Below are 26,027 nucleotides of genomic sequence, written 5' to 3'. Positions count from 1 at the left end.
GTCGTACTACGATAGTATAAGACAAATTATGTTCAGTCTCAAAAAAAAAAAAAAAAAAAAAAACAGAAGAAAGAGTCTCCTGTTGAATAGGCCAAAAAGTGCAATAACAGAAGCCCTGATGTTGGCAATGAGGAGGGTGACTAGATCATGCTGACTTACTTTTACCTGATTATTTGTATAAAGATTTTGAGTTGTGTCTAGAAAAGGCAAGAGTTGGATAAGTTGAGAGGGCAGAAAAGGTTATGAGAATGTGGGGAGAAGGCGAAGAAAGAAACAGGAAGAGCAAAGGCATGAGAGTGACCATAAGCATGATAATTGCAGCGGGTAGCCAACAATGATTGCATACCTAGGGAAGTTAGTTTAAGAGAGCAATAAGTAAGATTGTATGAATAGTGTGGGCCTAGATTATGGCGAAAACTGTTTAGCAACATAATTTAGGTTTAGTTTGATGGTAAATGGAGAGCTAATTTAAGTATTTCTGCCTACATCGTCTTCAGTGATATAAGAAAGTGGTGTTTTAGGATGAAAAACTAGCTAACTTTTTTTAAAGTACTTTCCTTCTTCCTGGCAGTGAGTTAACAGTAATAGGTAAGAAGGTGGCCTCTGGAGGCTAGCAGCATCCTGATACCAAAGCCTAACAGAGACACAACAACAACAAAAAGATAATTTTAGGTCAATATCTCTGATGATACTGGCAAACCTAATCCAGTGGCACATCAAAAAGCTTATCCACCATAATCAAGTTGGCTTCATCCCTGGGATGCAAGGCTGGTTCAATATATGCAAATCAATTAATGTAATCCATCACATAAACAGAACCAATGACAAAAACCACACGATTATCTGAATAGATGCAGAAAAGGCCTTTGACAAAATTTAACAGCCCCTCATGCTAAAAACTCTCAATAAACTAGGTATTGATGGAACATATCTCAAAATAATGAGAGCTATTTATGACAAACCCACAGGCAATATCATACTAAATGGGCAATAACTGGGATGATTCCCTTGAAAACCGGCACAAGACAAGGATGCCCTCTCTCACCACTCCTATTCAACATACTGTTGGAAGTTCTGGCAAGGGAAATCAGGCAAGAGAAAGAAATAAAGGGTATTCAATTAGGAAAAGAGGAAGTCAAATGGTCCCTGTTTGCAGATGACATGATTGTTTACTTAGAAAACCCCATTGTCTCAGCCCAAAATCTCCTTAAGCTGATAAGCAATTTTAGCAAAGTCTCAGGGTATAAAATCAATGTGTGAAAATCGCAAGCATTTCTATACACCAATAACAGACAGAGAACCAAATCATGAGTGAACTCCCATTCACAATAGCTTCAAAGAGAATAAAATACCTAGGAATCCAACTTACAAGGGATGTCAAGGACCTCTTCAAAGAGAACTACAAACCACTGCTCAATGAAATAAAAGAGGACACAAACAAATGGAAGAACATTCCATGCTCATGGATAGGAAGAATCAATATCGTGAAAATGGCCATACTGCCCAAAGTAATTTATAGATTCAATGCTATCCCCATCAAGCTACCATTGAGTTTCTTCACAGAAATGGAAAAAACCACTTTAAAGTTATATGGAACCAAAAAAAGAGCCTGCATTGCCAAGACAATCCTAAGCCAAAAGAACAAAGCTGGAGGCATCATGCTACCTGACTTCAAGCTATACTACAAAGCTACAGTAACCAAAACAGCATGGTACTGGTACCAAAGCAGAGACATAGACCAATGGAATGGAACAGGACAGAGCCCTCAGAAATAATACCACACATCTACAACCATCTGATCTTTGACAAACCTGACAAAAACAAGCAATGGGGAAAGGACTCCCTACTTAATAAATGGTGCTGGGAAAACTGGCTAGCAATATGTAGGAAGCTGAAACTGGATCCCTTCCTTACGCCATATACAAAAATTGACTCAAGATGGATTAAAGATTTAAATGAAAGACCTAACGCCATAAAAACCCTAGAAGAAGACCTAGGCAATACCATTCAGGACACAGGCATGGGCAAAGATTTCATGACTAAGACACCAGAAGCAATGGCAACGGAAGCCAAAATAGACAAATGAGATCTAATTAAACTAAAGAACTTCTGCACAACAAAAGAAACTATCATCAGAGTGAACAGGCAACCTACAGAATGGGAGAAAAGTTTTGCAATCTACCCATCTGACAAATGGCTAATATCCAGAATCTACAAAGAACTTAAACAAATTTACAAGAAAAAAAAAAAAAAACACCCCATCAAAAAGTGGGCAAAGGATATGAGCAGACACTTCTCAAAAGAAGACATTTATGCAGCCAAAAGACACAAGAAAAAATGCTCATCATCACTGATCATGAGAGAAATGCAAATCAAAACCACAATGAGATACCATCTCATGCTAGTTAGAATGACAATCATTAAAAAGTCAGGAAACAACAGATGCTGGAGAGGGTTTGGAGAAATAGGAATGCTTTTACACTGTTGGTGGGAGTGTAAATTAGTTCAACCATTGTGGAAGACAGCGTGGCAATCCCTCAATGATCTAGAACTAGAAATATCATTTGACCCAGCAATCCCATTACTGGGCATATACCCAAAGGATTATAAATCTTTCTACAATAAAGACAAATGCGCATGTATGTTTATTATAGCACTATTCACAATAGCAATACTTGGAACCAACTCAAATATCCCAGTGATAGACTGGATTAAGAAAAGGTGGCACATACACACCATGGAATACTATGCAGCCATAAAAAAGGATGAGTTCATGTCCTTTGCAGTGACATGGATGAAGCTGGAAACCATCATTCTAAGCAAACTATCACAAGGACAGAAAACCAAACACTGCATGTTCTCACTCATAGGTGGGAGTTGAACACTGAGAACCTATGGACATAGGACAGGGAACATCACATGCTGGGGCCAGTCAAGGGGTGAGGAGCTGGGGTAGTGACAGCATTAGGGGAAATACCTAATGTAAATGAGGAGTTGATGAGTGCAGAAAACCAATATGGCACATGTATACGTATGTAACAAACCTGCACGTTGTGCACATGTACCCTATAATTTAAAGTATAATTAAAACAATATTAATAATAATAAAGTGGCCTCTGGAGTTGGTTGGACCTGATTCTAGTCTTGACTCTGGAATTTACTAACTATATGATTTTAGGAAAATTATTTTTCTGAGTTTCAGTTTCTTCATCTGTAAAATTAATGTAATAGCACTTACCTCTTGAGGTTGTTTTAAAGACAACATGTAAAGAGATCAATTTGGAATTAGTATTTAAGACAGATTGGAGAAGCAAAAACCTGTGGGTAGGGAACAGTTACAAATCTATTGTAATTACTGAGCCTAGACAAAGATAGCAAACCATAGACTGGAGACAGTGGAAAAACAGCAAAGGTAAAGAAGTAGGACAAGCGACTCACTCCTTCTCTCCATTCTCATTCATCTTGCAAATTCCTTTTTTTCTGTTCATTTAACATGATCTGGGAACCTAAAACTATACTTTGAAGTATATAGTCTGTCTCTGGACATTATCAACTGTTTGCTCATTTCCTTAGAGCTACAAATAACCATCTACTCTCTCTCTTCACCATTTCAACATCTGCAATATGTTCTCCCAAATACCTTACTTCAGTCAGTTAAAAAGCAAAACAAAACTAAAATTATCCATCGTTTTACACAATATTTTCAATTTTTTCTTTGTAATTTTTTCCTTCATTCTTAAACTTGCCAATCAGGCCTCCTGCAAATTCCCACGGAAGCAGGGTTCCCTAATTAACAAAACACAAAATTCAAAAAGAAAACCAATCCTGCCATTTCTGGGCTTAAGGAAACCTGAAACTTTCCTTCAAAGCTCTGTTGCATTGCTCAGTACTTTAGTGCCTAATTCCTACAACGAGCTAAGATCAGAAAAATCACTACATAATAGGAATCTCAAAATGCGCAAGGCTTTGAGAACATGGGTTTTCAACATACAGCTTGCTCTTTCAGGATCTGTCTTCTTATTTGCATACATTTCTGAGCAGGAAGTTATGCGCAGCACTTTTAGTCTCCGCGTGAAAAGGTCTTTCATGCTAATCTAATTCAATTCAGTTCTCCTTTTTCTTTCTTCTTCTCCTCGCCCTCTTCTCAGGGAAGGAATCGTCAAAAATCAATGTTTCAACAGATCTCGCGGTGCTATTCGAGATTCCCTATTAAAAAAAAAAAATAGAATTGATGCAAACAGCCTGTTCCTTCCGGGGTTTTGGGCTGGAACTGCAGCGCTTAGAGAGCCCGGTGGAAGCTGCTAAAGGCGGAGGCGGGGCTCTGGCGAGTTCCCCTTCCACCTTCCCCCACCCTTCTCTGCCAACCGCTGTTTCAGCCCCTAGCTGGATTCCAGCCATTGCTGCAGCTGCTCCACAGCCCTTTTCAGGACCCAAACAACCGCAGCCGCTGTTCCCAGGATGGTGATCCGTGTATATATTGCATCTTCTTCTGGCTCTACGGCGGTAAGGAGAGTGGGGAGTCCACCTTTGTTGTTTTCCTACACACCAGTCCTCTCCTGCCCCAGAACCATTAAAATGCAGAAGTTCCTCTGGCAGCTTCTCCTTCGGAAGACTCATGCATCCCCCACCCCACCCCTCTTCTTCCCTTTTTTCCCTTTGTTGCATCGATTTCATTTTTTTTTTTCCCCCATAGAGTTCAGCTTTGTTTGCTTCGTGACATTGGGGGGCACATTTCTCCTTTGAAGGAAAACGAAAGCTACCAAGTTTTGGGAGATGGGAGTTGGTGCTATACGGTCTTTAGGGTTACGTGAAGTCAAGTAAAATCGCACACTGGTGAGTTTCAAGAGTGAGACATTTGATGAATAGGCCCTAAGTACTGAGGCAAGGAGGAGTGCACTTCTGTAAATGATGGGGGTACACGTGCTGTAACTGGTGGGGTTTGAGTGGAGGCCTACTGAGGCATTGTGATTATTCTGGGTGAGTGAGACCCTGGTAATAGAGTTATTTTGAGAGTGTGTAGAAGAGAGTGGTTAACTTGAGCTTAAAGGCCTGTTAGAACTAGACAAACTGGGAGGGGAAGTTGGGAACAATGACGTAAATTTTTTTTAACTTAATGTGACAAGAGATTCAGTCTCCCCCCCCCATATTGTCCCTTATTTTGACTTTTTCTATTTTTTTCAAAATATTTTACTTTTAAAGTTCCCTCACTGCTTCAAATATATTGAGAACTCAGTTGCTTCTTGTGTAGTGGCAGGCTGAGTGGCTGCTGCTTCAAATGATAGGACTTTCTCCTTCATGGATTCACTTACTCTTAATTTAGAATAACAAATTTTCAGCAGCTGTCGGGAGAATATGATAAACTGGGGTGCAAGATGAGTGCATATTTGTGATAAATGAAAGTACTTCTGCTTTTCACAACTCAAGAGAAAGGCAGACAGTGGCGAGAACAGATGTGTGGGCTCAGGGTGTAGGATATAGGAACCCCTTCCTTCTTCTTGAGCTGCAGAGCAGAGCTAATCCAGGTTGTTGTGTGTTTTTTATTTTTTGGCTTGTTTATTTACACCTGAGAGGATGTGGAATAGAACTGGAGGTTATGTTAAATCACAAGAACCTTGATATTTGAACTTTGTCTTCTCTGTCCACCGTGTGTGGATGTGTTTATGCAATTTTGGAATATCAGAAAATTTAAACTTACATTTTTTGAACAAGTTTAGGTTGAAAAAAAGAACAACTTTTATATTGCCTTTGGACTTCATTTTATGAGCCTCTTGCTTTATTATTTTCCATACATATTGTCTAATACTTCAAAGTAAAATTTGAGTTGCTCAGAGTCTCAACTCAACCCAATAATTGTAAAGTTCAGCTTAATGCCTTTAGTTAAACCCCTAACGAGACTGAACAGATCAGGCAGTTAGTTTTGCTTTGGGAGTCATACAGTTTCAATACTGTTATTTATCCTTTGCTTTCTCCTTCCTCTACCCCTCCTTCAAAAGTAGATTCAAGAAGAAACTGCTTTCAGAATTTCTATTCAAGTAAGAATAACTGCACATCTCTTTGTTAAGTCTTAAGTTTCCAAGAGCCTTAGAAATGGCTGCTGTCTTCTATTATTTCCTTTATTGGATTCCATTTTTTTTTTTTTTTTTTAGATTTCAACTTTTATTTTAGATTCCAAGGGTACATGTGCAGGTTTGATACGTGGGTATACTGTGCAGGGTTTGGGGTACCATTGAACTTCTCACCCTGGTAGTGAGTGTAGTACCCAATAGGTAATTTTACAACCTTTGCCTTCCTCCCTCCCTCCTCTGTGGTCTCCAGTGTCTATTGTTCCCATCTTTGTTGGACTCTATTGTTGAAGACCATGCAAATGGCAGATGTTTATGGTATTTGTATTTTATTTCAGTTTTTTAATCATGGGTAATTAGAAATTTATCTACTGTAGTAATTACAGTTCATATGAACCTGTTATCAAAATTCTACTTCATAATACCAAAATAAATCCTTGCTTTATTATAATATTACAACACTTTTAAATAATGCTAAAACAGTGTAAAGTGAGTACTTCTTTGTAACATGAATGGAGTGGTGATTATTTACTTCAGAAAGGCACTTTTCAGTTTGCTGTACTAAAGTTTTCCTTTAAGATTGATGCCCTGTTTGTTTTAATACATAAGTTAGAAAGTTTTGAGCAAATATCCTGATGGAACCCTACAATTGAAGATAGTGAGATACTTCAATTTGATGTGACTAAGTTTAGTTGTCTGAAGAACAGTTAAAAGCTTCTTTGCTTTGGATTGGTAGTAGCAATTTATAAATATATAATGACTGTTTCTTAATCTTCCTACTGATTGTCATTAAAAAAAAACAACAATAATAGATGTTATACTGGTTATACTGGGCAGACTGGGGGATCTGGATCTGTGATAATTGGCAAGACAATGTTAACTTATTTTGTCTATATCCCAAGAGTCTTTGTACCTCATAGCCTTATTAAAAAAAAATGTTTAAAAAAAGTGGCCTAATAGTGAAGAGTAGCATTTGCTTCTTAAAGGTTTAGAAATGAAAACAAGTATGTTGGTCTTTGCAATGGATTCCATTTTTAATTTTTATTGATATATCATAATTGCCCATATTTATGGGGAACATATGATATTTTGATACATGCACACAATATGTGATGATCAAATTAGGGTAATTAGGATATCCATTACTGCAAACATTTATCATTTATTTGTGTTGGGAACATTCCAAATATTCTAGCTATTTTTTTCTAGCTATACAGTAAATTATATTGGTAACTATAGTCACCCTATTGTGCAATTGAACAGTGGATCTTATTCCTTCTATCTAACTGTAGTTTTGTACTCATTAACCAACCTCTCTTCATCCCTCTTTCCCCCTACCCTTCTCAGCCTCTGGTAACCACCATTCTACTCAGTATCTTCATGGGATCGACTTTTTTAGCTCCCACTTGGGTGAGAACGTGTGATACGTCTTTTGCCTTTCTGTGTTATGTCTTAGTTCACTTAAAATAATGTCCTCCAGGCTCATCCATGTTGTCACAAATAACAGAATGTCATTTTTTATGGCTGAATAATATTTTATTTTGTGTGTGTATATGTATGTGTGTGTGTATATATATTATATATATAATATATATATATCACATTTCCTTTATTCGTTCATCCATTGATGGACACTTAGCCACATATCATAGTTATTTTGAATAGTTATTTAATAAACATGGGAGTGCAGATATTTCTTTGATATACTGATACCCTGTCTTTTGGATATATACCCAAAAGTGAGATTGCTAAATCATGTGGTAGTTCTATTTTTGTTTTTTGAGGAACCTCTATGCTGTTTTCCATGGCAGCTCTAGATCATGTGGTAGTTCTATTTTTGCTTTTTTGAGAAATCTTTGTGCTGTTTTCCATAGCAGCGGTACTAATTTACATTCCCACCAAAAGTATACTAGTATTCCGCTTTCTCAGTGCCCTTACCAGCATTTGTTATCTTTTTGGTAATAGCCATTTTAATTGGAGTGAGATGTTACTCATTATGGTTTTGATTTGCATTTCCCTAATGGTTAGTGATGCTGAACAGTTTTTCTTATACCTGTTTGCAATTTGTATGTCTTCTTTTGTGAAATGTTTATTGAAATCATTTGCCATTTTAAAAAATTGGATTATTTGTTTGTTTGTGGGTTTCTTTTTTGCTACTGACTCCCTTATATATTGCACATATTAATCTCTTGTCAGATGGATAGTTTGAAAATATTTCCTCCCATTTCTAGGTTTCTCCTCACTTTATTGATTGTTTCCTTTGCTGTGCGGAAGCTTTTTAGCTTAATGTTGTTCCATTTGTCTATTTTTACTTTCATTGCCTGTTTTTCAGGTTTTACCCAAAAAATCTTTGCTCAGACCAAAGTAATGGACTTCTTGATGGTAACCATAATAATGATAGTCAGTAGAAACCCTTAAGTATGTCAGATACTATCTCATTAAAAAAAAAATAATAATAATCCTTTGAATTAAGCACTATGATTATCTCTGTTTTTCAGAGAAGGAAATACAGTATACAGGTTCAAAGAGTAAATAACTTTCTCAAGGTTACACAGTTAGTAAGCCATGGAGCTTGAATTCAAGCAAGATGTTTGAATCCAAAGAATATATACTCAACCACAAAGAAATGCATCCTCCCAGTGATTTATGGCAACTAGTAGTAGGCATGAGGAGATAAATTTGAACATGAGGTAAGAGGTAGGGGAGGAAGTAAGTCCTGTAAGTGGAAGAAGAGTTGCCCAGGCATGTACATATAGGGGAATAGAGAAATGGGCAGCTAGTGTGTAGGAGGAATATTATGTCTAAAAGGGAATGTCAGTAAGAAGGGTAAGTGACTGTTCACCCAAGGCCAAGAAGATAGAGAAGACCTACACAGTTGGAAAGCCTAAACTGGTCTGGTATAGGTCAAGGTATAAAATTCAGGCCTTAATACTGTTTAGTTTGATGGGAACCATTTAACAAGAATGCAGCTTCCAAGTTGTCTGTCTATATGAAGTGATTTCTGCCTGTTCAGAATTGTTTATGCATGTTTTAACTCACTGTGACACAGAGGTATATGCCACGTTTTGTTTCTTGAAATTGTAATGCCTTGTAAATTTACATTTAATGGAAAACAGGAATCCCAGAGCCTACATAACTTAATAGGTTGCAATAACTTTTCTAAACAAAAATCAACATTGGCCTAGGATGAGAATTGCTAGAGTGATGATAGCTTGGAGAATTTTAACTGGTTTGGGAGTTTTTCCCCATACTTATTTCCCCACGACCCATAATGATCTCCATTTCATGGCATCTATGCATTCTATTTGTGCCTTGGTGTAGGAATTTTAAGATTGTGGGAAATAGATTTCTTAGGGTTTTAATTGTGAAGTAACTTTTAAAAATTGATATATTTTATATAACTGATAAAACAGAAGCTGATTGTAGCTTGGATTGTCCATAAATTAAATATACATAATTTTCCTCTATGGTTGTACTCTGTACAATTTATAACAACAGATAAAACAACATTCTTGATTGTGTAATCATTAGTCACTAGTCACAGTATTTTCTTCATCTGGATAATATAGAAGAGCAAGACACAGTTCTTCATTATGTGATTCTCAAATAATTGTATTTTAGGTGCAGAATGTTTTGCTGCTCTTTCTCTGTATTTTTACATTAAACATTGATTTTGTGTATGCAAAGATTTTTGTCATATCTTCCAAAGTTTGTTTGAATGTTGTTTAAAGGTGTTCATAGAAAACGTTCACTTAGAAGACTAAAATTAGAAACTGTTCACCAAATGACTGGGACATGCTTTTTGGAGGTCGCTAACAGTGGAAAATGGCAACTTTCGTATGGCAAATGCAGAGACTCAAGATCAGTGCTTTCAAATTGATGCTTAGTGTTTGATGGCTGATTTCCTAAATTTCACAGAAACATTGGAAGAATTTGGCCCAAAAAGAGGCTGATCAGTGATCAGTGATGGTGATTCTTGGGCATTTAGAAAGATGCTTAAATGTTGAATGGTTGTAGGGAAGAATATATTGTGAAAGTTTAGTAAAAGATTCATTATCTGGGCCGGGTGCGGCGGCTCACTCCTGTAATCCTAGCACTTTGGGGGGCCGATCCAGGTGGATCACGAGGTCAGGAGTTCAAGAGCAGCCTGGCCAACATAGTGAAACCCCGTCTCTACTAAAAATGCAAAAAAAAAGTAATAGTAATAATAATAGTCGGGCGTGGTGGCGGGCACCTGTAGTTCCAGTTACTTGGGAGACTGAGGCAGGAGAATGGCGTGAACCCGGAAGGCAGAGGTTGCAGTGAGCCGAGATCGTGCCATTGCACTCCAACCTCGGTGACGGAGCAAGACGCCGTCTCAAAAAAAAAAAAAAAAAAAAAAAATTCATTATTTGGTAGAAGAGAAAGATAAAATGGACTTATTTCTAGCACAAAGACTAGTTACTTTGTTGAGAAAGGGTTTTGATCAATAAACCCTCCACCAGGGTTAGCCTAGGGAAAAAATAAATAAAACCTCAAATATCAATCAGATTGAATATTCTCTGTAGCTAATCTTTAAAATCTTTTATGAAATATATATTATGCAATTAACCATGTATCATTTACAAAAACATTTCCTGCTTTAATGGAATTATCAAAGTTGAATTTTGTATTTCATTTCTTACTGATAAAAGTAAACAGATTAAGAGAGAAGCTGTTGGTTAACTATCTGACCATCTGTTTCCTTTCAGATCTACTTTGCAGCCCACTAGGAGGCCTTTTAAACCCAGTTTTTAATTACTTTCTTCAATCCAGACCAAGGCTAAACAAAAGTACATTTAGAGAGACGAGGCAGTTCATTTATGATGACTGTTTTGATTAATATGAAAGACAAAGCTGACTTTTTACACTTGGGCTGCAGAGAAGAATTTTAAGCAAGGGGATTTGTTTCTAGCCCAGGTCTTGCATGTTGGTTTATTAGTTTGTTTGAAGTCTTGCAGATTGCCAGAACATCAGGCAAAAAATTCAAATATAAGTTTAAAAATATCATAACAAATTCAAAGACTGTATATTTAAAGTATTCAATGACGCTAGGTTTTTTGTTGCTGTATTGCCCTTTTGTTAGCATAACTAATTTTTTTTTTTTTTTTTAAGATGGACTCTCACTCTGTCACCCAGGCTGTGGTGTGATGGCATGATCTTGGCTCACTGCAATCTCTGCCTCCCAGGCTCAAGCGATCTTCCTGCTTCAGCCTCTCAAGTAGCTGGGACCACAGACATGCGCCACCAGGCCCAGATAACTTTTGTATTTTTGGTAGAGACAGGTTTTCACCATGTTACCCAGGCTGGTCACAAACTCTTGAGCTAAAGTGATCCACCCTCCTCGACCTTCCAAAGTGCTGGGATTACACGCGTGAGCCACTGAGCTCAGCCGCTAAGATTTGACTTTAGTAATAGTAAAGACAACACTTATTTATGCATTGAATATGTCAGGTAAGGTGCCCAGGGCTTTACCTACATTATTTTATTTAATTTATCTTTACAATAACATTTTAACATAGTAATAACTACTATTAGATTCATTTTATCTAATTGGAGGGGGTATCTCTGAGATCCAGAAACATAAGTACATTGGTCAAGACCGAAGAGCTAGAAATGGCAGGGCTGTGATTAGAACTCCGGTTGTTCGGACTTCAGAACCCACTCCTAAACACTGTGTTATTTACACATCCTCTGTATATAGTTATTGAATAGAAATTGTCAATACTACATAAAAATCCTGTTAATATGAGTTTTAAATACAATTGTCATTTAAGAGGGGATGATGTCTAAGTAGCAAATGTGTCCTCATTCATAACCCATACTCGAGGGTGAGATGAGAGTTGGCATTGGTGGGCAGGCTGGGTGTAGGGAGGATAGTAGCACCATGTTCTTTTACAATTTAGTTTTTTTTTTTTAAATCAAATGAATTAATCGAGGGCACACTTAAAAATAATATTTGTCTGTACTTTCTTATGCTGGCCTGTGTTACATACTGAATTTTTATGACTGATTCTCTTCCATGTTATGTGGTTATAGACCAACATAATTAAAAGGTGGTTTCTATGATTCTGTAAATCTAAATTAACCAGGAAGGCAGTACTGCTATAACTTGTAAACTCTGGTTTTAGACTCTAGTCTTTGATTCCTGTCCCTTTGGTTTAGTCCTTTTTGGAAATGAAACCTATCCTAGAGTTAGGGTCGAGCCAACCCTTTCTGCTTGGGGGATTTCCAAAAGTGAGTCAAGACAAATAAAATTTCACCTTTCAAACACCAGAGAATATTCATCTTAGGTAACATTTACTACATGAGAAAATGTCTGTTTCACCATCACCTTTCAGCCAGTTGTTTCATTATAAGTGTAGCATATTTTTCTGTTAAAATTATGAGTAAATATATATTTAATAGTAGTTGTATGATATTGGAGACCGTTCTCTTCATTATGTTATATCAAATTTGATTTAGAAGGAACACAAGCATATACAAGTACTTAATTTATTAAACATATGATCAATCATCTTACTTTAATTTCTCATACAAATTGTCAGCTTTAGTGGATAATAATATTAAGAACTATAATTCATTGAGTCAGGCACACTGGTAAGAACTTTACATGTATTATTTCATTTTTCTGACAACTCAGTGAAGCCAGTACTCTTATTAGCTCTGTTTTTAAGATGAGAGGCTCAGAGACCTAGCAAGGTCACAGAGCTAGCAAAGCATCCCCCAGGTTTGTCTGATTCCAGGGACCCTCATCTGAAGCCCTATGCTATTCTGCCTACTTGATGATATTCACTAATTACCCACTCTGAATGCAGCTCTGAAACTGATTTACAAGTCATTGTAATGCTTCTTTTCTGATGAACTTGAAAAACCATGAAAAATACTTCTTAATTAATTGATCTATAGCAATAGGTGGTCTATAGAAATACTAAGGATAATTCTGGTGGTCTGTTATCAAGTGGAGAACTTGAGTTTATCAGAGGAGAAAATCAAAGTTATAAGAGCTCAGCATATACTATTAGTTAGAATGCAGAACATGTACCTTAATCTCAATTTAAGAAAATCATTTTATTGCAATCTAATGAAAAGAAGATAAGATGAATTGCTTTTTGAAGGGATTTTAAAGCTTTTTTAGCTGCAAGGGTGAGATATGTTTTATTGGCTATTGCCTGTGTGATTTGAGTAGATCATAAAACTTTCTTTGCCTCTCATCATTCTCACAAACTGAATATGAGTAACTTAAAATGAAGAGTAGGCCAGGCGCGGTGGCTCAGGCCTGTAATCGCAGCATTTTGGGAGGCTGAGGTGGGCGGATCACGAGGTCAGGAGATCGAGACCATCCTGGGTAACACGGTGAAACCCCGTCTCTACTAAAAATACAAAAAATTGCTGGGCCGTGGTGATGGGCGCCTGTAGTCCCAGCTACTCAGGAGGCTGAGGCAGGAGAATGGCATGAACCCGGGAGGCGGAGCTTGCAGTGAGCCGAGATCTCGCCACTGCACTCCAGCCTGGGCGACAGAGAGACTCTGTCAAAAAAAAAAAAAAAAAGGAAAAAAAAAAAAGAAAAGAAAAGAAGAGTATCATGAAAGAAAGCTTCTAGAAGTGTGTGATGGTTAATACTGAGTGTCAACTTGATTGGATTGAGGGACACAAAGTATTAATGCTGGGTAGTGTCTGTGCGGGTGTTGCCAAAAGAAATTAACATTTGAGTCAGTGGGTTGGGGAAGGCAAATCCACCCTAAATCTGATGGGCACAATCTAATCAGCTTCCAGCAAATATAAAGCAGGTAGAAAAACGTGAAAAAGAGAGACAGGCTTAGCCTCCCAGTCCATGTTTCTACTGTGTTGGATGCTTCCTGCCTTCGAACATCGGACTTCAAGTTCTTCAGTTTTGGGACTTGGACTGGCTCTCCTTGCTCCTCAGCTTACAGAAAGACTACTGTGGAACCTTGTGATCATGTAAGTTAATACTTAATAAACTCCCCATATGTATATATACATATATCCTACTACTTCTGTCCCTCTAAGAGAACTCTAATACAAAGTGTTATTGGAAATTCATTACTAAAAATGATGAAATCTGATCTCACACTTTCAGAAAAAACAATTGGTCATGTGATTCAGGTAAATAGTTTTAACTTCTCAAAAGATTTAGTAGTTGGGGTGACGTATTTTCAGTGAATTTCTACTTAAAACTTAAGAGTAAAGGTAGGCCTGGCACAATGGCTCATGTCTTTAATCCCAGTACTTTGGAAGGTGCAAGGGGGACGATCATTGGAGGCTAGGCATTTGAGACCAGCTTGGGGAACAAAGCAAGACCCTGTGTCTACAAAAAATAAAAAATAATAAAAACAAAGAATAAAGATGTTAAATTTAAACTTTCTAAACAATGTTGAGGGGACAATCAGGGTTGGTGGTGGTGATGAGACAATTTGCCAGATAACAAGACAAACACCTGGTGAGTTTTAAAGTGAGCAAAATGGAAGTGTGACAAGATCCAAAGTAAGGAAAATTTTATGCCAACTTTGAATTCATGCGATTTTTTTTTTTTTTTGAAAAGAGGATGTTGAAAGGCAAGTAAAAAATATTGTGAAAAAAATGTGACTAAACATTTGCAGATTGCCCATCAGATCAGATTAGGATTTTTTATTAGATTTTTAAGTTAAAGTTGAAGAACGAGTTTTGTTAGTGTGTGTTTACATCAATTAGAAATTGTGTGACTATGATTAGGCTCTGTATGGGGAGCTTAAGAGAGGAGTGCATGTCTCACTTGGGATTTAATCTGCTCTACCTAAGAGTTGAACTCGAGAAGTAAAGTACACATCCCAGGGGATCCTTATGCTGCCCAAATGTCAGGGACTGCTTGGGACAGGTCCCAGCAGACACACAGCATGTGTGTACTTTCCAAAGTCAGTCACTCTAGGTTTCATGAAAACCCAAAGCATCTAATACGATCTTGTCAAAATTATGTCTACATGTCCAAGTGGATTTACTGTAAATCAATGTCTAATTACTTTTTGAAAATTATTCATTTACAGAGATTGAATTGATTTTTTTTTCATTTCATAATGTGGTTGAGTAGGAAAGTCTTATAACTGTACTTTTTGGTTAAAGTATAAAACTAGCGATACAGTGCATAAACATTATATTCTTAAAATATGTGAAGAATGCCGCAAAAGGAGCTATTAGCACAAAAAATGAGATTCCATCTTGTGCGACAGCTCATATAAGAGAAGAGATTTTGGGGAAGGAAAAAAAATGAAATTTGAAACCTTGAATTGTCAAAACATGGATTTCTCCAAAAGCAATTATAAGAAAAAATAGTTGACTATCTCCCAGTGATTGAGGTAATCATGACCGAATTCTACATCCACACCTCCACAAAGAACCACCACTTGATATCATACAATTTCTTCAAATATTTGAAGTTGGAATGGTGGACATTAATTTGTGTATGTTTTAGTAAAAATATATAGAACTTTTTATTTCGTATGATTAATGATTGAGTCATTATTCTATGTAAAAGCATATGATAAAAAGATAGATGGCATGTTGCATATAATAGCATTATGCATTTTTTCTAAATATTTTCTTAAGCTTTAGCAATTGCCTCTTAGCAACTGCTTCAAGTCATATAAGGCAGATTTCTGAACCTAATGAACAGATTTTGAGGCAAGGTCAATATTTTTACAGTTTATTTTTTTAACTTTCCTCCTCATTTATTAATGGACCCGTCAAAAGTTAAAAATACTTTGTAGAACTCTACTGTAGAATGGTAGTACTATTTCAAAATTCAACAAAGTGATGAGTAGCAACTTATCATCTACCCCTTTCACTTCTTATTACGCAGAATATAATTATAAATTGGTAAGTTTCTAAATAAATATTTGTTCACATATGAGTGGATGGCCTGTTGAAATTCAAGTGCAAAACAGGCCACCCAAGTGGAGATTTGCAGTTGCTAGTTGGAAACGTGTGACTAGAGTTTGGGAAAGATGGTGGATGGAGAGTAGATATGGGAGTCATTCATGTATAGGTGCTACTTCAAATGGTGGAAAAGAATGAGCTCACTAGGAGAAAGGAATTATAGCATGAGATGAGATGAGAGCTCAAACCAAGGACAGGACTTTGCTGAATGTTCACATTTCGGAGGAGGTGAAAGAAACAGGAACAGCAGGAAACAGGTGGATTCATTAGGAAAGGTCAGAGTAGCATCTTGTAATAGAAACCATGGTAGAGAAGATTTTTCAAGGAGAATGAACATTGTTTGTTAGTTCCATACAGGAATTGTGAAAACTGATAAAAGGTCACTGAATTCAAAATAAGGAAATTATTAGTGACCTTGGAGAAAAGCGGTTTCAGTAGATTGGTGAAAACAACAGCCTGATTGGGAAAGATTAAGAACTGGAACAAATAATGAGGAAGAGATGAGTATGTAGACTCACATTTGACTAGTTTGGTGAGAGGAAAGGAAAAAGAAGATTGCTGAAAATAGTTAAAACAAAATGATATTATTCCAGAGTTATTAAAAAAGAAGAAAATTAAGTGAACTGGAATTTTTCCTAGAAAAATCCTGTTTGTCTGTTTTCCCAGTCTAGATTTATCAGATCATTGTTGATTCTTTAATTTCACCATAGAATCAACTTTAATCTACTTCAGTGTCTAGTGGCTGGAATATTCAACAATTAATATTTGGAAATTGTGACAGAGAGAGAACATGAATATTTGTGATAGGAAAGAATGATAGCAAATAAATATTTTTATGTTGTTCTATCTGTGAATGCCCAACGAATAATTTTATCAGACAAATGCATATTATTTCAAAAGCATTTAATTCCCTTGTAAAAAATAAGCAGCAAAGTCAAAATTTTCATAAAATGTATGAAGAACAGCTGGACAATTTTTATTACCACCGTTTATTTGCTTAAATTTAGTAAAGATCAGTTTGATTCTTTAGAACATATTGCTTTTTTTCCCACCATGCCCAGCCTGTTATCAATATTTTAATATTTAGAGTTCATCATGAGTGATATAACTTTCCAAGTGTCACATTAAGACATATTTCAAAGAAACAGCTAATTCACTCAGGTAGTTTTTAACTCATTATTACACTGAAGTTCAAATTAATTGTTAGTTTTTCTGCATTCTCTGGTTATGGAGCAGACTCCCAATTCCTCAGCTTACCAGTTTTGAGAGGAATTGTGTGAAAGAGCATATTCCAAGTCCCTATCCCCAAAACAAGGGAGAATAAAATAACATACTTAGGCTCAGTACATTAGTACTATTTCATTTGAAAATATCACAAATTTTAAAAAAAGAAAGGCATGCACAAAAGAATATTTGTAACCAAGTATGTATTCTGAATAGGAAAGATTTATTGGAATCCGTATCACTTAGAGAAGCAGAACTACTATAGTAATATGGAATAATGGATTTATTTTCAGTTTTAGACCTGCACAGTTGTGGGAGCTTTGCAGTTGCCTTCACATCCGGTATGGAGCTAAAGTCATCATAGGTTAGCAGAGCTGGCAACTGGGAAGAAAAGCTGGATTTGAAGTAGAGCTGAGCAAGGGCAAACTAGAACCTGCAGGAGAAAATGAAACCCATAAAGATAAACTGGAACTTGTATTTGACTCATAATTCTCCATCCTCAATGACCCTGACTTGAACAGCCCGAAAGGGACTGGCACTCTTCCCTGCAAAGCCATTCGTGCACCTGGCCCAGAAACCAAAAGAGGAGATCTGTGGGGAGCCAAAGAAATGTAGCAGGATGAGCCGCAGACAAAACTCCTCAGACACCGAGTTAAAGAAGGAAGGGGTTTATTCGGCCGGGACATCAACAAGACTCCTGTCTCAAGAGCCAAGCTCCCCAAGTGAGCAATTCTTGTCCCTTTTAAGGGCTCACAACTCTAAGGGGGTGTGCGTGAGAGGGTCGTGATCGATTGAGCTAGCAGGGGGTACGTGACTGGGGGCTGCATGCACTGGTAGTTAGATTGGAACAAAATAAGATAGGGATTTTCACAGTGCTTTTCTATACAATGTCTGTAATCTATAGATAACATAACCGATTAGGTCAGGCGTTGATCTTTAACTACCAGGCCCAGGGTGTGGCACCGGGCTGTCTGCTTATGGATTTCATTTCTGCCGTTTAGTTTTTACTTTTTCTTTCTTTGGAGGCAGAAATTGGGCATAAGACAATGTGAGGGGTGGTCTCCTCCCTTATTCTCTGCCCCACTTGAGACTCTCACTCAGTAATGGGAGTTCTCACTTTTCATTTTTGCTACCCATGTCTTCTTGCAAGACAGATCGATAGTGATTCATATAGTACGCTTGTGCTGAAGCATTTTGGTGAACTAAGGTAGTGTTGAAGTTTTTTATCATATGAAGAAGTACTGGTAGCAAACAAGGGAGCAGTAAGCAGGTTTCTATTACTATTATAACTCTTATTATAAGAGTTTTAAATCCTCCTAGCGCTGGGAACCATTTTCCAAACATGGCCCCAGGATCAAATCCATGCCACACTTGCACGAGCACATAGGCCAGTTTTGTCATATCTCTAACTATGTCTTCAACTACTTGCCCTTAATTATCTATGTGTAGGCAGCAATTAGTAGGGTTAAATTTCCTACAGACCTCTCTTTCAGCTGCTAGCAAGTAGTCGAGAGCTAATCTATTTTGACAGATAGCATTTCTCATCTGAGTTTCTTGCCGGGCCAGAATAGTCAAGGTTCTGCCGGTTTTATTAGGGACTATTTTTAAGACAACTTGTAACAGTATGATTCGGTTGATCATGTAAATGGGGGTCCGGTATCCCCACGAACCGTCTTGTGCCCAAGTAGCAGGACCATAATATTATATTATATGATTCTCTCAGGGGGCCATTTATCATTCTTTCAATTTCCTATAGCTATGCTTCTCTTTTTGTGGGAAGCATAGACAGGGAAGCCCAGGAGTTCGCCTGTTTTTATGGGCAGTAGGAAGAAAGATGGTTTAATAGTGCCAATAACACAACTACCTGCCCACTGGTCAGGTAATTTGGCATAAGCTCTATGCCCACATATCCAGTATAATCCAGTGGGGGCTGTCCAGTCCCAGTGGGACTCCAGCTGGGTCCATACGGTTTACAACTTTGGGAATTTACTAAATGGATTTCTCTCTGTGTGATTTGAACTCCACCAACTGACTGTTTTTGTGATACCATTATACAGTTTCTGTCTCAGACAACTAAGTCGTCCTACGGGATGAGTGAATTATTTTCCTTCTCTAGCTATGCAATATTGTCCAATAATTGAGGCTTTTAGGATCCAGAAATTATCAGGGTGATTCTTTTGAGCCAGGAATTCGTTAGGAACTGGGTCAGTAGGTACTAATTCTCGGGCTTCCCATGGCCATTGGTCTCCTTTTACAGTTCCTCCACATACATAACATGAAGTGACATTGAGAGACTGGGCTACATGCTCAGCTAATTGCAAAAACAAATTTCTTGTTTTTCCTGGAATTTCTGGTACTGGCACATTTAGTTCATCATAGAAAGTTTGAAACACTGGCTCAGGAGAGCATTTGTAAACTTCTTCTCGAACCAAGATATTTACTCGAGGATCCAGTCCGGCCCTGTCGATTCCTAAGGTCACACGCTCCTCTTTTTCCCAGCGAGGATCAAGGGGATTGGTTATTACTAGCTCTAAGGAGTTACATTGTCCCTTAGTACAGGAAAGGCCATTTTTTTCCTTTCTGAAGGTGGACTAGATCCTTTTCATTTTTTTTTTATCCAAGTGGCCTAAATGACACAAGACCAGTATTTACATTTATTTCCACACAGTCCTAATTTATGACAGATGTATTTATTTTCTGCCATATAGTCTCTTTTCTAATTAAGAGAACCACACCTTATTCCTAACTTACTACTATTAATGACAGCACAGGCATCAAATTTTAAGGTGACTTGTTTGGGAATCCCTTTTTCTTCTGTTTTTGCTAACACTTTACTCATATCATTTATGAGCCCCCACCAGTCCTCAATCCTTAATCTTATTTTAAAAACTGTGGTCATGGGAGGCTCAGATGGGTCATAACACACATCAGGTTGGTCATTTCCTGGGCTACATACCTTGTATGGAATAACATTATACAAACAAATTCTTTTTAGAGTTCCAGTACACTTATAATAACCATAAAATAATAGAACTGTAGCAACCTTTTGTCCTGCATCAGTGACTTGATGTATACACTGGGAACAGTCCTCAGTCTGAGGAAGGTCAGTTGAAGTCCTTACTGTAAAAGTTCACATTTTAAGGTAAATGAGCCCTGCAATGAGTTTCCTCATGCCTCAGCCGTGCGTGGACCAGTCAGCTTCCAGGTGTGACTGGAGCAGGGTTTGTCGTGGTCTTCAGAGTCACTTTGCAGGGGTTGGAGAAGCTGCTCCCTACCACGTACCACTCACAGTCTACTGATGTTTAAGGATGGTCTCAGAGTTTGGGCCTGCCAGAATAAACTGAGTCCAAAACTTTTACGCAGTTATGTTCAACGGGGCTATCTGATACTGGGAGCAAGGTGGTGGGGTTTAGGTTGTTGCAAACTTCAGTGGTTATGTGGGGATTTTCACATAGCAGGCTTTGGTACTTGGTTAATCTAGCATTTGTTAACCAATGATGTCCTTTGGTAATCATTAAAGTTACCACAGCATGGGGGGCCTTTATATTCAGGTTTTCCCTAAGGGTTAGTTTATCTGCTTCTTCTGCTAACAGGGCTGTTGCTGCTAAGTCCCTTAGACCTGGGAGCCAGCCTTTGGAAACCCTGTCTAGTTGTTTTGACAGATAGGCCACTGGCCTTGGCCAGGGCCCCACAGTCTGGGTTAAAACTCCAACTGCCATTTTTTCTCTTTTTGACACATAGAGTGTAAAGGGCTTTGTCAAATCTGGTAGTCCTAGGGCTGGGGCCAGTATAAGTTTTTCCTTTAGTTTACAAAAGGCTTGCTGTTGTAGAGGCCCCCATTCAAAAGGCCCCCGATTACCCCCCTTTGTAACCCCATACAAAGGTTTGGGTAGTACTGCAAAGTTTGGAATCCATAATCTGCAAAACCCCATAGCTCCTAGGAATTCCCTTACTTGCCTTATGGTTTAGGTTCCGGTATGTGGCAGATGACCTGCTTTCTTTCTGACCCCAGGCTTCCCTCCCCTTTCCGAATACTGAATCCCAGGTACCGTACCTGCTGTCTGCAGATCTGAGCTTTCTTCTTGGACACCTTGTACCCACAGTCCTCTAGGTGCCAAAGCAGGGCATCAGTCCCTTTTGTGCACCCGACTGCCATGGAGTGTCCCAGCAGAAGGTCCTCCACGTACAGGAACAAGACACAGCCTAGGTCTTAGCAGGAAACTTTTGCAGGTCTCGAGCCAGGGCCTCTCTGAAGATAGTAGGGGAGTTCTTGAAACCTTGGGGAAGCCGGGTCCAAGTGTACTGAGTAGTGACACCTGACTCCGGATCTTCCCACTGAAAGACAGACAGCTTCTGGCTCTCAGGAGCTATTCTGATGCGAAAGAAGGCATCTTTTAAGTCCAGACATGTAAACCAGCTGTCCTTTGCGGGGAGCAGCCCTAACAATGTGTAAGGGTTAGGAACTGTTGGGTGCAGAGTCACTGTAACTTGGTTGACCAAGCGCAAGTCCTGTACTGGTCAGTAATCCTTGATCCCTGGCTTAGGGACAGGCAGGAGAGGGGTGTTCCATGGAGACTGGCAAGGAACTATAATTCCACAGGCTTTCAAGCACCTGAGATGAACCTGGATTCCATCAAGAGCTTCTCTGGGAACCAGATACTGCTTTTGTCTAATTGGCTGTGCCCCAGGCTTAACTTCTATGAGTACAGGGGCTTGGTTGACCACTAGTCCCGGAGGATTATCCTCTGCCCATACTTGGGGCCATCGCTTAGCTAGAGCTGGTTTTATCTCTTGGCCTGGCTCGGTTAGAAAAAGTCTCCATTCTTCTTCTCGGAGGACTGTAAGGGCCATGATAACTCCTGTTCCCAGTAACTTTAGCTGTAAAGAGCCCTCTTTTGTAATGGGGATGGTAGCTCTCAACTTGCTAAAGCAAGTCTCTTCCCAGCAAGGGCAAGGGACAACCAGGCATGTACAAGAACTGGTGAACTATCTCATGTCCTCCCACCGAGCAGGTCCGTGGTAGACAGAAAGTCTGCTTAGTGGAAACTCCTGTTGCTCCGATTATATCAATGGTTTTCTTGGATAAGGGAGCGACCAAGGTGGTCACTACTGAGTGTTCAGCACCAGTATTGACCAAAAACTTAATGTCCTTGCCCCCAATTGTAATCCTGACTGTGGACTCCTTGGGGGCACTTGATCCCGGTCCCCTTCAGTCCAATAACCCTTCAACCAGATTGAACGAAGCTCCCTCGTCTTTATCTGAGGTCTTTTGTTCTGAACCACCTTGCTTTTCCTTCAGTTGGGGACACTTATCTTTCCAATGCCCTATTTCCTTTCAATGGGCGCATTGGTTACGTTGCAAGCATGGGCAATTAGACTGGGTATTCTTCCCTGAACCCCCCTTCCCCTCTCCTTTCAGGGGAATCCCTTAATGGCCGCGGCCAGTAAGTCGGCATTTCGCCTAGCCTGGCATTTGCCTTCCTTACGACTTTCTCTGTGGCTTTTTGCATCTCTATTCACAAACACTTGACTGGCTATTTCCAGTAACTGTGAGGTATTAATACCTACAAACCCAGCCTGTTTCTGCAATTTTCTCCTGATATCTTCTGTGCTTTAACTAAGGCCATGTTAGTCATGTGCAGATTTTCATGGCTATCTGGATCAAAAGGAGTGTACATACGATAAGCCTCACACAGTCTTTCATAGAATTGCGCTGGACTCTCCTCTTTTCCGTGGATGATCTCAGAGACTTTATTTACATTTGTAGCCTTTTGAACCCCTTTCTTTAGACCTTCTATTAATGCCTCACCGTACCGTCTTAGCTTCTCCATGTCTGGTCCCTCGTTCAGGTCCCATTGGGGGTCTGTTCCTGGCAGTTGAATTCTTATATATTCTTAGGGATTTTGGTAATCAGCTGGGACGTGCTCCTCTAGCCACTTAGTTGCCGCCTGGAGCACCCTTAGCCTTTCATCTGTATTAAAGAGGCACATGAGCAGCTGGTGGCAATCAGCCCAAGTAGGATTATGAGTCGGTATAATAGTTTGGAGCAAGTCAATTAAAGCTTGAGGCTTTTCAGTGTAAGATGGAGTATTATTTTTCCAATTGAGGAGATCAGCAGAGGTGAAAGGTTGATACACAAAGGCACGCCTTTCCACCATGTGTCCGTCCTCGTCTACTCCAGTATATAGCTGCTCTTTCAGGGGCATTTGGATTCCAGTCTTGGACCATAAGTCAGCTTCCAAGGGAGGAGCTTCTCCCGTGGCTTCACTTCCTCTCTTGTCTACTCTGGGTGGTCTAGGGGTGTGGTCATCTGGTGGAGGTGGAGGTGCTGTGGGTTCAGGAGTGGGGAGCCATTCCTCCTGATAAGGAGGGGATATTGCTGGTACCAATTCCTGCCATGATTCTTCTGGTGTTGAGTCGGACAGGACTTTTGGTGCTGACTTCCCTCGGTGGGTGGAGCGAGGACCTTCCTTAACTAACTGTCCCTTTGCTACTAGTACTGCTGCTGCCTGTCCTCATAACCACTGTGGGGGTCCAAAACCAGCTGTAACCAAGAGTCTATATATGGGAACTGATCCGGGTACCCTGGCTTACAGGTTACCCTGTGCCATACCTTCGAGACAAGGAACCTGTCCAGGCTTCCTTCTGACGGCCAGCTCACCTCTAATGCTGGCCAGTCTATCTCACACAAAGTTCTAAGTTTTCCTGGTGTCATGGTGACTCCATAGTCTCCCTTAAATCCCTTTTTGAAATTTTTCAACATAGTTCCTAGTGGGGTGGGCTTACTTTGTGCCTGACCCATGTTTCCTCGAGACAAAACACCACGCTCACACCACATGCACACCACAAAACAAAGAACAGGTAAAAAGGGCACACACACACTTTTACAGTTTACGCCAAACCAAAATCAAAACCAAAATCAGAGTATCAAAAAATCTAAGCCAGGTCAAAACCAAAAGCAAAGTGTCAAGCAATCCAAGTCAAATAAAAAACAAAAACCAAAGTACCGGTACAGGCACACTGTGGGTGATCAGGCCACGCTTCCACTCAAATGGAGTAGGCAAGTTCCCAAGACCAGTCCTGTCAAGCAATTTAAACCAAATCAAAACCAAAACCAAAACTACGGTGCCGATAAAGGCATGCTGTGGGTGATCAGGCCACGCTTCCACTCAAATGGAGTAGGCAAGTTCCCAAGACCAGTCCTGTCAAGCAATTTAAACCAAATCAAAACCAAAACCAAAACTACGGTGCCGATAAAGGCATGCTGTGGGTGATCAGGCCACGTTTTCACTCAAATGGAGTGGGCATGTTCCCAAGACCGGTCCTGTCACGCAATTCAAACCAAGGCAAAACCAAAACCAAACCAAAGTGCCGATAGAGGCACGCCCTGGGTGATCAGGCCACGCTTCCACTGAAATGGAGTGGGCAAGTTCTCAAGACTAGTCTTACCAAGTTTCAGATGTCCGGACTCCAAGTACCAGTTCCTTCCCAGTGTTCAGCCACTGCGTTGATCCTCCACGGGGGCCTGCCATACACCGCTGTGGTGAGGCGTCCCACCGGGGTAAATGCCTACCCAGGAGCGCTCTCAGGATGCGCAATGCTCAGGCTGGTCGGAGTCCCCCGCAGGGATGTTCCATAGGGCAGGCTTAAGCTGCCTAAGGAGCTGCCTCGACCATCCGCCAATCACCTCGCTTCCCAGTCAGGGAACCAAGAAATGTAGCAGGACGAGCCACAGACAAAACTCCTCAGATACCGAGTTAAAGAAAGAAGGGATTTATTCGGCCGGGGACATCAGCAAGACTCCTGTCTCATGAGCCGAGTTCCCCAAGTGAGCAATTCCTGTCCCTTTTAAGGGCTCGCACCTCTAAGGGGGTGTGTGTGAGAGGGTCGTGATCAATTGAGCAAGCAAGGGGTACATGACTGGGGGCTGCATGCACCAGTAATTAGATCAGAACAAAATAGGATAGGGATTTTCACAGTGCTTTTCTATACACTGTCTATAATCTATAGATAACATAACCGATTAGGTCAGGGGTTGATTTTTAACTACCAGGCCCAGGGTGTGGCGCCGGGCTGTCTGCTTGTGGATTTTGTTTCTGGCTTTTAATTTTTACTTTTTCTTTCTTTGGAGGCAGAAATTGGGCATAAGACAATATGAGGGGTGGTCTCCTCCCTTATTCTTTTTTCATTTTTGGCTTTTCATTTTTATTACTCAAAAAAGTTTCATTTTTTTATTTAGCTTTCTGACTCTGTGCTTGTGTCTTCAACACTTTCACAATGATTTTCTGCTCGATAAGGAAAGCACACTTGATCCTATCACAAACACATTCAGCACACATGGAACCACCATAGGCCCTGCTAATATGTTTCTTTGTTTTGGACATTCTCATAAGAACTTTTAGGTCTTACAGCACAAACCCCTCAAAGTCTGCCTGGGCACACACCACATGCAGATTTTGATGCTTTCCCAACCTTCTTGGTAAAAAGGTAAACAATTCTATTACCAGGGATTCGAGACAGCCTGCTTTTGTTAGAAGCTGTATTGTAGGAAAGCCTACATCAGTATATCAAATGCTGGACCATTCTGAGTGCGTGCAGACAACGTCCCTACCAACCAAAAAAAAGTCCAGGACCAGACAGAATTCGTAGCTGAATTCCACCAGAGGTACAAGGAGGAGCTGATACCATTCTTTCTGAAACTATTCCAATCAATAGAAAAAGAGGGAATCCTCCCTAACTCATTTTATGAGGCCAACATCATCCTGATACCAAAGTCTGGCAGAGACACAACAA

General features: G+C 39.5%; 2 protein-coding genes and 1 pseudogene across 5 annotated transcripts in view; 1 reads left to right on the top strand and 2 right to left on the bottom strand.

Annotated features, from left to right (window-relative positions):
* Nucleotides 1-4,197, bottom strand: part of HMGN5 (high mobility group nucleosome binding domain 5) — an 86,870-nt gene extending 82,673 nt beyond the window's left edge. The window contains exon 1 of one of the 2 annotated variants that reach the window (XM_011970781.1): nt 3,992-4,197. The gene's annotated coding sequence lies outside the window, so the exon portion shown is untranslated. The remainder of the gene's footprint in view (nt 1-3,991) is intronic. The other variant, XM_011970782.1, reaches the window with a different exon arrangement.
* Nucleotides 4,014-26,027, top strand: part of SH3BGRL (SH3 domain binding glutamate-rich protein like) — a 102,815-nt gene continuing 80,801 nt past the window's right edge. For 2 of the 3 annotated variants that reach the window (XM_011970787.1, XM_011970788.1), the window contains exon 1: nt 4,014-4,503. In XM_011970787.1, coding sequence (XP_011826177.1) covers nt 4,459-4,503 — 45 coding nt within the window. In that variant the 5' untranslated portion in view covers nt 4,014-4,458. The remainder of the gene's footprint in view (nt 4,504-26,027) is intronic. The other variant, XM_011970785.1, reaches the window with a different exon arrangement.
* LOC105532609 lies at nt 25,466-25,817 on the bottom strand (annotated as a pseudogene).

The sequence above is a fragment of the Mandrillus leucophaeus genome, unplaced genomic scaffold (genome assembly GCF_000951045.1).
Source record: "Mandrillus leucophaeus isolate KB7577 unplaced genomic scaffold, Mleu.le_1.0 Scaffold972, whole genome shotgun sequence".
Lineage (NCBI taxonomy): Eukaryota > Metazoa > Chordata > Mammalia > Primates > Cercopithecidae > Mandrillus > Mandrillus leucophaeus.
The sequence above is the reverse complement of the archived record's forward strand: the minus strand, read 5'-3'. Positions and strand labels throughout refer to the sequence as shown.